At 43.2% G+C, this 17033-nt stretch overlaps 1 protein-coding gene across 1 annotated transcript in view; it reads left to right on the top strand.

Moving 5' to 3' along the window:
* Positions 1-371: 371 nt before the first annotated feature.
* LOC124798802 (monocarboxylate transporter 1-like) overlaps positions 372-17033 on the top strand; it is an 80092-nt gene continuing 63430 nt past the window's right edge. The window contains exon 1 of the mRNA XM_047262332.1: positions 372-522. Coding sequence (XP_047118288.1) covers positions 372-522 — 151 coding nt within the window. The remainder of the gene's footprint in view (positions 523-17033) is intronic.

Below are 17033 nucleotides of genomic sequence, written 5' to 3'. Positions count from 1 at the left end.
CCGAAGCGCCTAGAACCGCTAGGCCACAGCGGCCGGCATTCTGATTTCATCGTCTGACAGTCGCAGAAGAGTCGTAGATGGTTATCGTAGGCATCAGCTTGGTTTTATACTTGCGATCAGTATCTGACCACGGCTGCTATGTTTGTTGTGGCTGGGCACCGATGATGCCAGTCACAGATCTTCCGCTGCTGTTTTGTGTGATGCTCCCACTTGCCACATACGGACGGAAATGAGAAAACTGGTTTGTTGCGAGATCCAAGGTGCAGACTCAGCCATTCTCACACGGAATTGGAGCGAACCTACTATGGTCCACGTGTCGTGATTGTTGACGACTGTACAAGTGCTGCAGTTCGAGGTGCCTATCGCGGAAGATGGGGCTGGGGCGGCTGGCCATATTTTTCGTCAATAGCTGTGAGTTCAGTGCAGCAGAATGCGTCTCTTTCAGAGATAGCCGGAGCTCGATGCCTGGCGTTGACGGCACAGTGGAAGATGCTGAGAAGCCAGGTGCCTTCTCTCGACTCTGTCAGTAAGTGTCCCCTTTGACGTCTTATTTCCCATCTCGACGGCCAGTGTCCTCTGTTCTGTTCCGAGGACGAGTGCCTTGTTTATCATCTCGACGACAAGTGCCACCGAGGACGATAATTCGACTTTCTCTAGAGTTATTTCGATGGGCCTGGCTATACACCCAACTCACCAGCTTAAGACTGTCTTCAGGCCAGTCAACGTCATTTTGAACTATTTTTCACTGCTCATAGCCGGCCACTGTGGCCGAGTGGCTCTAGCCGCTTCAGTCTGGAACCGAGCGACCGCTATGGACGCAGGTTCGAATCCTGCCTCGGGCATGCATGTGTGTGATGTCCTTAGGTTAGTTAGGTTCAAGAAGTTCTAAGTTCTAGCGGACTGATGACCTCAGATGTTAAGTCTCATAGTGCTCAGAGTCATTTGAACCATTTTTTTCACTGCTCATAATTGTCACACTAAAACAGGATGACCATACACAGAATTTATTTTAGCCATCATTCCTCTCACCTATCAAACAGCATGTTGTCATTTAAAAATTTATGTCCTGTATCCTGTAGACTCGTCCGAAATCACTGTAACTAAACTTACTAATGTCCCATTTCACTACAGCAAAATAATGCTTTGGGTCTGCTATCGTAGCCACAATTGTCAGCAGGAGGCCACGCACAGATATAAATTTGCTTCAAGAAGAAGTATTCTTCACCTAGTAAACCGTACACCATCCATGCAAAACTGCCGTCCATTAAATACCTCCTTTCCTCTAGCTTGACATTGTGAGTTCACACCCCTTTACCCTTTTGAATAGCAGAGACACTTCTCGCCAGGAGCTGAAAGTCTCTACTCTCTTGGCATATAGGAGGGGCTGCTTGGTTGTCACGGGAGGTCCCTACCCCGTTGGAAGAAAGGTATAGTGTGGCCGGGCCCGTGAGTTACATGGGGGACGTGTCCTGACGTCCGTTGTGAACCGGCGACGTGTGAATACATCACAGTCTTTATGAATAGTATGAATCCAATGATGAAATTGTCCGTTACACGGTATTACTTCTTCAGTTAACCTTCCAAGAACGGTTGAAAACAATTGCAGAGTTTTACTTTTAAATTGCGGTGATGCGTGGTATAGAAGGCAAATCTTCGCATTTTAAAATAATTTTCACTGAGTTTTAGGCGTTCGAGCACAGTTCTTCCATTCTAAGTGTTGAGGCAAACACGTCAGCGTACGTTGCAGTTCTCTGATTTTCTTTCAACACTGTAAAGGAAACTGTATTGTTCATTACGGCCGTGTGCATAACGCCGTCCTCACTACGCTTTGTCTAGGAATTTGTTGATGACAGAACCGGTACTTCATCTGTGGGCCGATGAAACGGAGGGCTTTCGGAGGAGAGATATGGAGGCCAAAAATGTATTTTACTGTAGATGCCAGGTGCTCTTAGATACTCCACTGCTCCAGGGCGATTACCTAGGTTATTTTGCAAATTGTAAGTGACGAGACGCATGTCGCTCATATCTGCAGTGGTTTCTCTGTAGGCTGTCATATTCAGGACGACCCTGATGGTAAACAACACAAAGATGCACCAGCATGCAACGCTCGCGCCACTTTTCAACCTACGCGTTCGTTGCACACGCGTGACTACCCGTGACAACACAGTCATGAAGCACATCAGTTGCCAACCAGCCATCACCACATCACTTGCCAAACAGCCACAGTAATCCAGCCATACTTTTCTGCCGCTGCTCAGTAGCCAGTGTACACTCATGACTGAGCTATTAGGGCTGTACAGTTTTCCGCATAACCTAAGACAAGAGAAAGAGGAGCAGAAAGGAAATCACAGCTGCATCTGCAAGACGCGAAGCTCACTCAATAGTTTCCATTTCTGATCAGTATCAGCAACTGGCGCCGTGAGACGCTCGTGTAGCTGACTGGTGGCGTTCATGTGACGGTGTTTGATTACAATTTTATCTACGCGCAGATAAGGCACCCTGTCTGCCGTCTGGCATATCGATGTAAGTTCTCGCTATCGACACACAGATATGTGAGAAATATTTTTATTTCTGAATGACGACAATTTTCCACACTGGGTCCCCCTATTTGAATTAAAAAATCCTTTCATTTTGCACTCTTTGCTACTGTAATATTTCACCGTGCAGACATGGTCAGCTTGCAACTGAAGTATTGGGAGCTTGCAATAGTTTCTACTAGGAAATTTGACCATATGATTGAGACTTTCCAACTGTAATTTTCGATGTTCCAGAACGCAAGAAATCCGATATCAAGAAACTTGATATTACTTTTGTACTTCAGTCTGCGACGGATTCTTCGACTTTCGGAAATCTGATACAAAAGTAGGAGCGCTCACATATCTACTTACCAGACCACATATGACAGCCTTGCGTTACCACTTTCGCCGGCCGGAGTGGCCGTGCGGTTCTAGGCGCGTCGGTCTGGAACCGCGTGACCGCTACGGTCGCAGGTTCGAAACCTGCCTCGGGCATGGATGTGTGTGATGTCCTTAGGTTAGTTAGATTTAAGTAGTTCTAAGTTCTAGGGGACTAATGACCACAGATATTAAGTCCCATAGTGCTCAGAGCCATTTGAACCATTTTTTGTTTGTTACCAATTTCCCGTGGAACGAACAGTTATGATAGTTCGAAACATTTTATACCTCATTGTTGTCACAGTGCCGACACGTATTGGTATTCAGAGAAATGTATCTCAATGTTCCGTCCACGGAAGTGCCTCAGACTTAAAAACCCAAACGCTGCATTAATAATACCATCAAACATATTATGTATGTTAAGAATCAATGATTTTTTGTTTTGTGTCATCTTGCACCTTTAAAGCTACGTATTTCAAAGCCTGAGAGTTCTGTGTTTCCTTTTATGTGTCGCCATCTCGTATTATATTTTCTGACTGATGAAAGTCATTTATTAAAAGCACTGTTGTGTCATCATCGTAAGGATGGCAAACAATTTTGCATTAACGTTCTGCATTACCTAATTTTTTAAAGTCAACCAAAGTCTACAAACTTCCAGCTGAAAGACTATAGTTTCATTGTAGCTACAGATGTAGTACAATTTTCATGTTTTAATGCAATAATATCTTATGACTTCATTATTTTCTTTGCAGAGTTGTCTCTATAAAATGTTTTTGTGCACGATACTCATGTGGTTTAGTTATCAAAGAGCGTGGACGGAAATCATTATGATATGCTGTAGAAATCTAGATACAGTGGCTGCCATTGAAACTGCAATAACATGGAATTTAAATTGTCATGAGGTTTACTACAGTCTAGGATTTTCATTTTAGTAGGATTTCAGCACAACTGATAACGTGGCTAGGAGTAATGCCGTCTAAATTCTATACATAATGAAAGAGTGCACATCGGGTTTCTCATTCGGAAATAGCATTCGAGTTTTGTTTGGGGAAACCTAAAGCTATGCCTCATACAGGACGGAGAGACGTATACCATCACGTGTCGGCAGCAGCAGGATCGTTGTCTATGAAGAATGCGTTTCGTCATTTCGTGATATTTTTGCTCTCGCTGTATTTTGGTTTCCGCCACTGTCTTGCAAATATAGAATCTATTGGTGCAAGAGGGCTTCCCGTGGCTACAGGCGTATAGATGGAGCGTAGATTTGGGGAAGCAATTGGTGTCAACATAATTCCGTTTGATAATTTTTTTGCCCAGCACGTTAGACATTATGGACTTGGAGATACAGGGAACCCTCACCTATAGAGAATGATTCGAACAAAATTTCAGAATGAATTGTTTTATTTTGTGCTGGTCCGGTCTGGAGCCCCAAGTACATTACCAAGTGCGGCTGTCTCACACGCTGTGAATTTCTTCAGGAGCAAGGCGAACAAATACTTGTTGAGAAAGGGGCCATTCCACTTGTGTCGAGAACGATCAGCACTGTCTTCCTGTCACGCTCATTGCTAGTTTTCTATCCGTTGTGATTGTCTTTGTTCTTTGTTCTCTGATGTCATGCTTCTGTCAGATAAAGAACTTTTAACTTTGTACGTTATCCAACGTAAACAGTGAAATATTCTGTTGTTGCACACGATAATTGGCCAGAATTGGTATTCTGTTATGTCTTGGTCAGGGGCGTTAATCTGCAGGTAACTGTGATGTAAGCCGAACAATATCCTCAAAGCCGCACTTCATCTGAACAAATGTTCAGCAGGCTATTCCAGCGACATGCAGACACGACATCATTCGTCACGAGGGAAAGCAACCTCGGTAGATAAAGGTCAGTATGCACGCCGGGTACGTAGGGCAGCGTGTAACCACTAGTAGACTATGTCTAAACCATAATACTATAGTCACAACTTTGGTCTTTTATTTCCTTTTGGATGCTGTTGCAATTTCATTAGCCACTTCCAAATGATTCATTATTACCCTACACTAATTAGCCTCATTGCATGCCGCTGCTGCTATCAAGAACATTTTGAGTATTTGACAATACAGCGATCCTATTGTCATCCCCACTAGTATGGAATGTCAAAGCTCCAAATTCAACACCGGTCAGACTTGTAAATTTCTGTTACAGTACAGCCTATCTTCAGTTGTAATTTACATTTCATAACCAATAAATTACGGTCAGAACCGACATCTGCACTGAGAATGTTTTGCAGTTTAAAATCTTGATTTGGGATCTCTGCCTTATCACTATATAATCTACAATAAATCATCCGGTGTCTCCAGGTCTCTTCGGCGTATACGAATCGCTTCATAATTCTTTAAAAAAGTGTTTGATATGATTAAATTGTGGTCTGTGCAAAATTCTTCCAGGCGGTTTCCTCTTTCATTCCGTTCCCCCAGTCCCTGTTCGCCTACCCTTTTCCATTTATCCCATTTGCTATTATCGAATTCCAATCCTCCATTATAATTAACTTCTCATCGCCCTTAACAATCCAAATATTTTTTGTTACGTTATTACATATTGTTTCAATCTCCTCATCATTTACGTATGTTGTAGGCATATTAACTTGTACTACTGTGGTGGGGGAGAATGGCTCTGCTAATGCATTCACTACGCTGTTCATAATAGTTCACTCGCATTCCTATTTTCTTATTCATTATTAGACCTCCTCCTGTTTGATTTTCTGTTAATAATCGTATACACCTCTGATCGCAAGACCAGTTTTTCCTATAACCGCACTTCACTAATTTCGCAGTATTTAACTACAACCTATTCATTTGTCTTTTTTTAATACTATAACCTATCTAACCAATCAAGCGAACTAACGTTTCACACTCTGATGAGAACATTCTTCTGAGTAGAACCCGCTTGGAAATTCGAATGATATGTTTTACCCTAGAGGATGCTATCATTATTAAAACATGCAGTAGAGCTGCATGTCCCTAGGAAATATAACGCCTGTGGTTTTTCCTTGCTTTCAGCTGTTTTCAGTTTCAACGTAGCAAGACCATATTGCTTAATCTTACAAGGCCGCATCAAGCACCCAGGCTGCTGCCCCTGCAACTGCTGACAATGCTGCTGTTTTTCCTGAGGAAACATATATTAATCTAGCCTCTCCACGGGTAACCCTCCGATATTATTGCTGCAACGGTACGGCGATCAGTATCGTTGAGATACGCGAGGGCGGCAAGGTTCACAGTACGTGTGGCGCAGAGAATGTAGGCAATTAGTATCTTATAATAAATGATATCTCACCGAATTAATAGGCCTGATGTTATCGGCAATGGAACTGATTTAAAATCCAGGCAATACGTGCGTCACTTACGGCTTCCTTGGACAAAGTGACAGGATGATTACAGTCCAAGGTTCACGTTTACGTCATGTCATAAAATGCTTCAGCGTGATTAGATTATAAAAGTGTAACGAATAATATTTCGCAAACAATATGTTTTGCGTCCAAACTTGGTGAAAGCGCGCAGTTTAGTCCTCCTCTCTGCGGAATGATTATCATGAATCAGTCCTCTCTGGGGAATGATTATCACGAATTAGTTACATAAAAGGGAGATGAAAACCTAAATGAATCTCACCAGATATCAGTAGCTTAACCCACGTACAGACCATCGGTGTTAATGTGTGGGTTTTGCTATTTGGCTTTGTTTATCTTAGCAATGAAGTGCGAATTACTGCGAAAAGTGTTTAAAAATCAGTTGGACATCAATATTTGTTCATATAAATAAACATAATGTTTTCTCTTCAACTGTAACATCAGATAATGTGACCCTATAGCCGTACATATCGAATATCTATAAGAACTTGTCGAATCAGCTTCAACATAAAACTACCTATTTATACAAAGGCCATTTGGAAACTAAGACACTTTTACTAACAAAAGAGTTGTTTAAATACTGTACCTAATAATGTTATTAATTTCTTCCTTTTCTTGATTAGTGTGACTAATTTGGTGTGGCCCAACCCGCTCTCCAGTTCTGAGACAATCTTTTGATGACAGAGTAGCGCGTACATCCAACTTCCTGAGTTATTTGTTGTGTATATTCCTAATTCTGTCTTTTCCTACAGCTTCCTGCCTCTTGCCATTGAATCCGAAAACTGACCTTAAAGGCGAAAAAGATCTGCAATAATCAAAGGAATGAAAATGCAGAAGGCAATGACGACTTGTGCATTAAATACGCACAATGTGTATCAGCAGGAATTATAGCTTGTAACTGATATGTGTCATGACCATCTCTCAATTGGCAAAAGACTACATTTGTATTTCATCACATGACCAGGAGGAGACTATCAAGAGGGAGATGACCATGCAAATATAGAGCTGTACTGGACATCGAGCCACTGCTTGACCACAAAACCAATACATGAGTATATCTTGATTCAGTCAGCTTTTGGGAGAATAGTTCTGGTAGTTGGACTAACCAGGTAGATTCAGTTTACTAGGGAAAAGTAAAAACTTCTCAAACAAACACGAAGATGGAGTTTATGTCAACCAAATTTCGTATTATTCATTTTGCCACAAGTGATATGTCAATCTGAACTGTATAGTAGTATGCGTATTAACATAGACTTTTTGTGAATGATCCATTAAAACCGATAAACTAGAAAACCTGGTGTCAGAAAATTATCAATAAAGTGTGTTAAACACATTGAAATGAATAGGTCGAAGGGGATGAAGTATACGAAGATGCAGTGACCTTAAATAGAGTAGTGATCTTGAGATACGAAATACAGTCTGTTTACATAAACTGAACCTGCATTGAAGAGAATACGTAGTGACACTGGAGTTCCACATGCCCCATGGGATCAGAGATTTCAAGACTTCCAAACAATTTTCTCGCTAACGTGTTCTAAGTCAGAGCAGAAGACGATCAAGTATGTTTACAAACAGCCCGTCCACCTTGCCATGTGGTTTAACGCGCTGCTTCCCGAGTGGGAAGATGTCCCGTTCCCTGGCATAAATCCGACCGGCGGATTAGTGTCGAGACCCGGTTTTCCATCTACCTCGGCGAATGCGGGCTGGTTCCCCTCATTCTGCCTCAGTTACACTGTGTCGGCGATAGCTGTGCAAACACTGTCTCCACATACGCGTGAACCATAACTCCTCTACCATGCAAACATTTGGGTCTACACCCATCTGGCATGAGACGTTCCTGGGGGGTCCACTGGGGGCCGAACTGCGCAATTACCTTGGGTTCGGTGTGGGGTGGCGGTGAGGTGGGAGGACTGCTGTGGCCTGTTGTGGGGCTGTGAACCACTGAGGGCTACGGCGGGACGAAGTCTCTCCATCGTTTCTAGGTCCCCGGACACCCAAATGGAGAGGCCAATAAAGTGATGATCGAAAAACTCCGTGTTGGTTCATGTTCGCTTATAAAAGGTACCCCTTAAAGTTCTTCAGGGACGAATTAGCTAGCACTTGGCTTAGTATGAAAGCTAAAAGCAAAGAATCAACAAAATAACATATACAAGACCTATTCGGAAAGTAAGGTCTGGTCGACTGCGAAATGGAAACCGCTATGAAAATCCGATGAAGTTTTCCATGGATGTGTTGGGTAGTATCTGTAGTACAGCCATAGATCGCGTCACATCACTCTTACCAGTTCTGAGTGCACAGTGAGCATGTGAAAATGCCTAGAAGGTAATATCTTCCGCCAAATATGAGTGTCTGTGATCGACTTCGCCTGATTTCAGGCAGCCCACAAAACGTGACTTTCGTGCATTTCCTTCTTCATGAAGGCCACACACTGGAGGGGCAATGAGAACGCTCGTGCAGCGTTTTCGGTGGTAAGTATTTTATCATGCACCTTACAGCCACGACTTGATACCCTCGATTTTCACCTCTGCTCACATGAACTGTGGGCTATGAAGGCAACATTTCGGCATCTTTTTTTTTTTTTAATCAGACAACAAGCTGCAGATCAACGTAGAGAACTGGCAGAAAGCACAGGCTGCTGCATTCTATGATGATGATATTGGAAAGTTGGCACAACGCAACGTCAGATGTCTTACTCAGAACGGCGACTATGTTTGTTGGTAACAAACAATTTTTGAATTTCACTGTGGTTTCTCTTTCGTTACCGAGCGGACCTTACTTTACGAATAGCCCTCGTACTGTAATGCCGCAAATGGCGTCCAGACAGATTTACAGACGGACGCTGCATCTTACGTTATGAAACATGGATTTAAATTTTCGATTATATATGAAGTTAGCGGAGCACTTGCGCCGTATATTTTGCCGCAGATGAAATTCCCACCACGAGGAAAAGGTACCCGCAGTAACGTACCGTGTTAAACTTTGAAATCTGTATCGCTGCGACTGCTGATATGATGAACACACGTATACTCAAATTAGAAACAAACACGACACAAGCAGAAACCATCTCTTGCGTTACCAAATGAACAATACAGGAGATACGGAGCCCAAAATGCGAACACAGGGTAAAACTTACGAATAAGTGATAGAGAACAAACGAGACCTCAGATTGTAACGCGAAGATGCGTGTAACTGTAGTCGAAGTTAGCAAACCCATTCAGCGACGACGGAAAATACACACCAGAACAAATAGGACAGGAAAGCAAAAAAGAAAAAAATTCCAAGAACAAAGAAACGGGTCCGAAAAATTAGTAATGAGCAAACGGAGAAAGTTGATGTCTCCGTGGATGATGCTTACCTCGTGGAGACACAACCATACATTGTTTCCAACAGCGAGAAGCCGGACACGATGGAGACAGCCAAAAATGCCGACTCCGCTCGGAGTTTAATATTGTCGGAAAATAAGGACTTTTTACGATCGACGCCAACAAAACCAAAACCTTTAACACAGTCACGTTACATTTTAAGCTCACAATTTCTGAAGCAAGCCTTAAATCTTAGCTCCATACTTGCGCACGGGCGAAATTGATATCGTGATGCTACACAGGGTGAGATTTTACGATTTACAGAAATCCCAAGCAATGATTAAGTACTCAGTATTGAAAATAAACCAGGAACAGCTACGTTACTCAAAGCAGTTGTGAACAACACCTGATTTTACAAGCATCGAAAGCCATTTCATTTCAGCGATAGGATTTGTTGTTTGTCAGTGCATAACTACCTTAACGATCCAGTGGACTTAGGACGAAAGGAGATTTCGTAGGAGGCGCAATGGTGAAGTTGCTTAATAATTTACGTTACCATACCATGTTAGGAGGGGGACTGTTTAACCGCATAGTGCGCAGCGCGGAACTATAAATATATGCAGCACAGATTCTGAACCTATTTGATGCATGGTAGCATCTACACCAGAATACAATCTCTTACTGTTACAGATCTGCGATGACATCGAGTGCAGTGAAAGGTATTTTCTGCACAAACAAAGGTAATCCAGACACATATCAACCGCAGATTCTAGGTACTAAACGTTTTCGATCATTCTGCAAATCATTTACTAATAAAACATATAACTCAACCAGTTTACCAGGGGCCCGGGATCTGGCAACACAGCCGAGTACGTCTATTGTAGCCTAGTCTCTAACAACGCATTGTGGATAGCTAGAGGAAACCACTGCTATCTAGGGAGGGATAGGACAAAACGATCAGCTAAACACGATATCAATATTTTAGTTCTGAGTAACGGGTATTTTTCGGTATTTGTTTAGTCTCGGTTATAACAAGTGTTTTTATTTGTTACAAATAACAAGGTAAAAAAACGTAAATATCACTTTCTCATAGCAGCACTGCTAAAATTTTTCGTTTTCAAACAAACTCTGTTTAAAGAACGAGTTATTTTTATCTGTAAAATTTGTATTGCTTTGAAATACAGCATTATTATAGAAAATGGGAAAACTGATTACTGGTATTTTAATAACAATGCTGCCAGAAACAAGCAACAAATACATGTATTAAAAATTGGTACAGCATTGCTGACATAATAATGTACCTCTTATCCGTTGCTTGGCCAATTAGACAGCACACATGCACATGCAATGTGTGAGAGTTGCCCCATATGGTCTAGACGACAATTTTGCACTGTGTCGGACATCAATTGTATCACAGAATGACACTATCCCTAGCCTGGAAGTATTTAATGATGTGCATTATCAGTGAAGTACAACGTTCAGTTCGCGTAAAAAGATCAGAAACCGGAGAAGACAAAAACTTGTGGTATAATACAAGGAGAAAACTTAATAGTTAACAGTTCAGTCATAGTCACAGTAAAAATATAAAGCTGCTGATCTTCTGCCTGATCTACATAATATGTCTTTCTCTCCAGAACGAGATTTCCACTCTGCAGCGGAGTGTGCGCTGATATGAAACTTCCTGGGAGATTAAAACTGTGTGTCGGACCGAAACTCGAACTCGGAACCTTTGCCTAACGGAGGCAAGTGCTCTACCGTCTTTTTTCACTTTCTACTTTATTTTTCGTTGTATTTGGTCGTAGCGGAGGTTACTTGACAGCCGTTGAAGTTCTTTGTTACTCGCTTGACTCAGTTTTTTTATTACAGAGACCAGTCAGTTCTCTGGCCGAACAAGCTGAGCTACCATGCTGGCGCCCCTCTGAGCTACCCAATCACGACTGACGCCCCGTCCTCACAGCTTTAATTCCACCAGTACCCTGTCTCCTACCTTCCAAACTTCACTGAAGCTCTCCTGCAGATGTTGCAGAAGTACCACTCCTAGAAGAAAGGATATTGCGGAGACACCTGCTGTAGAGTGGAAATTTCATTCTGGAATCATTCCCTAGGCTGTGGCCAAGCGATGGGTCAGTAATATCTTTTCTTCCAGGAGTGCTAGTTCTGAAAGGTCTGCAGGAGAGCTTCTGTAAAGTTTGGAAGGTAGGAGACAGCGTACTGGCGGAATTAAAGCTATGAGGACGGGTCGTGAGTCATGCTTGAGTAGCTCAGATGGTAGAACACTTGCCACCGAAAAGGAAAGGTCCCGAGTTCGAGTAACGGTCCGGTACATAGTTGTAATCTGCCAGTAAGTTTCATGCCTTTATCCGCTTGTATCTCTTGACAACGGAAAAACTGACACGAAACATAGAGTTCTTCAGCCTAAGTTTTCACCCTTGTACACTGACTATTCGTAATGTCCAAATAATTATATGATTCCCGCTTACAAGGTGACTTTTTACTAGAGTTTGAAAACATTAGAATCAGCAGGAGAATACTGGTGACTTCTTGCAGTATTGAACCACTTACCACATTTCGAGCAAAGCGGCGAACGATGGACAGTCTACGTTTTCTTTTATTTGCTTATTTAATTTTATACTTTGATTCGATGTATCTTGAAACAGAGTCAGCCAAACTATTTCAATCTTCGTTCGGTTACTACATTTACTACATGAAATAACGGGAACAAAACACCGATAAGCGGTTACTTCAGGAAAGTGTCATTCTGAGCGGTTGTAACAGTCCGTTTAAACTTGCATGGAAAAACCGATTGTCTCAGCAATAACAGCCATCCCTAATGTTATTTCAGTCAATACACACTCTACAAATAATAGAAAGTAAGAAAAAAACGACGCACGATGAAAGAATAATTCGAATGAGACGGAAATCGGTGGATGTGATACAAAAGTACTGACAAACAAATGATTACAACATCAGGAAAATTGGATGATTTATTCAAGAGAACGAGCCGCACAAACTGAGCTAGTCAATAACTGGCCCTTATGTAAGCAGCTATTCAGTTTGGCACTGATTAATATATCCATTGGCTGTCTTCCTGAGGAATAAGGTGGCAAATTCTGTCCAACTGGCCTTGTGCATAATGCTCGAAACATTCTCAATTGGGGAGAGATCCGGCGACCTTCCTAGGCAAGGTGGGGTTTTGCAAGCGCGTAGACAAGCAGCAGAAACTCTCGCCGTGTGCGGGCGGACATTATCTTGTTGAAATGTAACCGCAGAGTAGCTTGCCATGAATGGCAACAAAACGGCTCGTAGTATATCGTCCAATACCACTCTGTTCTAAGGATGTTGCAGATGACAAGCAAAGCTTATCAGTTCAGTAAAGTAAAACTACAGGGTTATTACAAATGATTGAAGCGATTTCATAAATTCACTGTAGCTCCATTCATTGACATATGGTCACGACACACTACAGATACGTAGAAAAACTCATAAAGTTTTGTTCGGCTGAAGCCGCACTTCAGGTTTCTGCCGCCAGAGCGCTCGAGAGCGCAGTGAGACAAAATGGCGACAGGAGCCGAGAAAGCGTATGTCGAGCTTGAAATGCACTCACATCAGTCATTCATAACAGTGCAACGACACTTCAGGACGAAGTTCAACAAAGATCCACCAACTGCTAACTCCATTCGGCGATGGTATGCGCAGTTTAAAGCTTCTGGATGCCTCTGTAAGGGGAAATCAACGGGTCGGCCTGCAGTGAGCGAAGAAACGGTTGAACGCGTGCGGGCTAGTTTCACGCGTAGCCCGCGGAAGTCGACGAATTAAGCAAGCAGGGAGCTAAACGTACCACAGCCGACGGTTTGGAAAATCTTACGGAAAAGGCTAAAGCAGAAGCCTTACCGTTTACAATTGCTAGAAGCCCTGACATCCGATGACAAAGTCAAACGCTTTGAATTTTCGGCGCGGTTGCAACAGCTCATGGAAGAGGATGCGTTCAGTGCGAAACTTGTTTTCAGTGATGAAGCAACATTTTTTCTTAATGGTGAAGTGAAGAGACACAGTGTGCGAATCTGGGCGGTAGAGAATCCTCACGCATTCGTGTAGCAAATTCGCAATTCACCAAAAGTTAACGAGTTTTGTGCAATCTCACGGTTTAAAGTTCACGGCCCCTTTTTCTTCTGCGAAAAAAACGTTACAGGACACGTGTATCTGGACATGATGGAAAATTGGCTCATGCCACAACTGGAGACCGACAGCGCCGACTTCATCTTTCAACAGGATGGTGCTCCTCCGCACTTCCATCATGATGTTCGGCATTTCTTAAACAGGAGATTGGAAAACCGATGAATCGGTCGTGGTGGAGATCATGATCAGCAATTCATGACATGGCCTCCACGCTCTCCCGACTTAACCCCATGCGATTTCTTTCTGTGGGGTTATGTGAAAGATTCAGTGTTTAAACCTCCTCTACCAAGAAACGTGCCAGAACTGCGAGCTCGCATCAACGATGCTTTCGAACTCATTGATGGGGACATGCTGCGCCGAGTGTGGGAGGAACTTGATTATCGGCTTGATGTCTGCCGAATCACTAAAGGGACACATATCGAACATTTGTAAATGCCTAAAAAAACTTTGAGTTTTTGTATGTGTGTGCAAAGCATTGTGAAAACATCTCAAATAATAAAGCTATTGTAGAGCTGTGAAATCGCTTCAATCATTTGTAATAACCCTGTATAGTGTTCCCTTTTCTTAACATAAAGCGGAATGAAATAAGAAAGAAATTAAAACTGGCCTTAACCTACTCGTCCACTTTATTGGTATGTACACTCTAAGAAGAAGAAGAAAAAAAAAGAAATAAAAGTCTCACTATGAAGGAATTATCCGAATCGGACAGAAAACGGCAAGTGTGTTGCGCATGTATAGACAAACAAACGATTAAAACTTTAGAAAAACTGGATGACTTCTTCAAGAGAATACAACTTCACAAATTGAGGAGATGAGCAAAGCGTTGGACCACCAGTGGTCCTTATGTAAACAGCCATTAAGCTTAGCGTTGATTGATAAAGTTCTTGGATGTCTTCCTGAGGTCGGGTTGGCATCTCAGTGCCGTCCCAGGCGTTCTCAGGAACGTCTTCGGCCTATAATCTCATTGAATCGAGTAGAAATTTCTACAGTGCCAAATTCTATCCAATTTCCGCGTTAGGTAGTCACAGTCCCGAACTGGCTGGAGACCCCTGTCCATAATGTTCCATGCGCTCTCAGTTGGTCAGAGATCCGGCGACCCTGATAGGCAAGCACAGATACAAACAGCAGAAACGCTCACCGTGTGCGGGGGGCATTGTTTTATTGAAATGTAAGCCCAGGAAGGGTTTGCCATGAAGGCAACAAAACGGAGCGTAGAATATCGTCGACGTACCGCTGTCATTATCAGAATCTACAACAAACCAACACCGACAATGTTAGTTCGGGTACACATGCCGACGTTGCAAGCTTCAGATGAAGAAATAGAGAAAATATATGAGGATATCTGAAAGGGTAATATAGTACGTAAAGTGAGACGAAAATCTGATAGTCATGGGGGACTGGAATACAGGAGAGGATGGAGTAGAAGGAAAGGTTACAGGTGAATGTGGGCTTGGGACATGGAATGTGAGAGGAGAAAGGCTAATTCAGTTCGTAATAAATTTCATCTAGTTATAGCGAATGTTCTGTTCAAGAATCACAAGAGGAGAGGGTATACTTGGAAAAGGACGGATGATACGGGAATATTTCAATTAGATCAGGAAGAGATTCCGAAATTAGGTACAGGATTGCAAGGCGTACGCAGGAGCAGATATAGACTCAGATCTCAATGTAGTAGAGATGAAGAGTAGGCTGAAGTTTAAGAGATTAGTTATGAAGTATCAATACGGAAATAAATGGGATACGAAAGAACTAAGTAATGATGAGATACGCTTGATGTTCTCTAAGACTAGGGATACAGCAACAAGGAATAACTCAGTAGACAGTGCAGGTAAAGAGGAATGGACTTCTCTAAAAAGGTGTCACAGAAGTTCGAAAGAAAAACATAGGTACAAAGAAGGTAACTGCGAAGAAATCACGGGTAACAGCAGAAATACTTCAGTTGATCGATGAAAGGAGGAACTACAAAAATGTTCCAGGAAACTGAGGAATACAGAAAGACAAGTCGCCGAGAAATGAAATAAATAGGAAATGCATGGAAGCTAAGACGAAATGGCTGCACGAAGAATGTGAAGACATCGGAAAAGAAATGATTGTCGGAAGGACAGACTTAGCATACAGGAGAGTCAAAACAACCTTCGGTGACATTAAAAGCAAGGGTGGTAACATTAAGAGTGCAACTCGAATTCCACTGGTAAATACAGAGGAGAGAACGGATAGGTGGAAAGAATACATTGGAAGCCTCTATGAGAGGGAGGATTTGTCTGATGTTATAGAAGAAGAAACAGAAGTCCATTTAGAAGAGAAAGGGGATCCAGTATTAGAATCAGAATTTAAGAGTGCTTTGGAGGCCTTAAGATGAACTAAGGCAGAAGTGATAGATAGCAATCCAACATAATCATTGAGGGAAGTGGCAACGAAACGACTATTCACATTACTTTTGTGGCGGTGTTCGTAGCGACAAACACTTGGCTGTAGAAATGGCTTACGAAGTCACCGCCACACTTTTAATAGAGGGCCGACCGGTCCGCTGGAACAGTAAACAGAAAGATGAAACCCGAAACACTCTGATTAAATAAAAGTCGGTACTTATCTTTATTGATGAAGATACAGAAACACAATAGTGAACTCGGTGTCTACAGAAATCTGTCTAGTTCGAGTCGGAGCGGCTAGGTCAGCGTCGGCTGACTACAAACAACAACTCTGCTGCGATGAACACACAACTGACTAGCAAGTACACAATTCGGTGGCGAGTATACAACTGAGCGGCGAATACAGAACTGTCCTAGCGCTCGCGACTCCAGCGCTTAAGAAGCCAGAAGCCAGCGGTGGCGCGCGCAGACTTGCGGCGATTTGCTGTCTCGCTGGCGCTGCTTATGCGGACGGCGTCCGGACTTTGATGCTGCCAACCTTTTGGCAGCGTGCTCGGGGGGCATTACTGGCTAGGACATAACACTCCTCCCCCCCAAATCGCCACACCGTCGTTGAATAATGACGTGGCGAGCGTCGACGGCGGGGGAGGGGTCTGGCCGCAGGCGTAGCAGAAGAGACCGGGGCGGAGACTGTTGTCGGTGGCAGTCCCCGGTCCGCACCCCAGTATTGGCTGCGCGGGGCCTCGGGAAACACCGACTGAAAACCGAGGTCAGGGTGCACGCCTGTGACCACGGGCGCAGCTTCTGGTACTGGACGCGACGGGGCGTCGGGACCCACGGAGAGAGGTAGCGTCTCCTGACGCTGCGTCGACGGCTGCTGAGTGGGCGCCGGACAAGGCGCTGCGGTGTCAGACTCAT

Source organism: Schistocerca piceifrons, chromosome 5, assembly GCF_021461385.2.
Source record: "Schistocerca piceifrons isolate TAMUIC-IGC-003096 chromosome 5, iqSchPice1.1, whole genome shotgun sequence".
NCBI lineage: Eukaryota > Metazoa > Arthropoda > Insecta > Orthoptera > Acrididae > Schistocerca > Schistocerca piceifrons.
The sequence above is the reverse complement of the archived record's forward strand: the minus strand, read 5'-3'. Positions and strand labels throughout refer to the sequence as shown.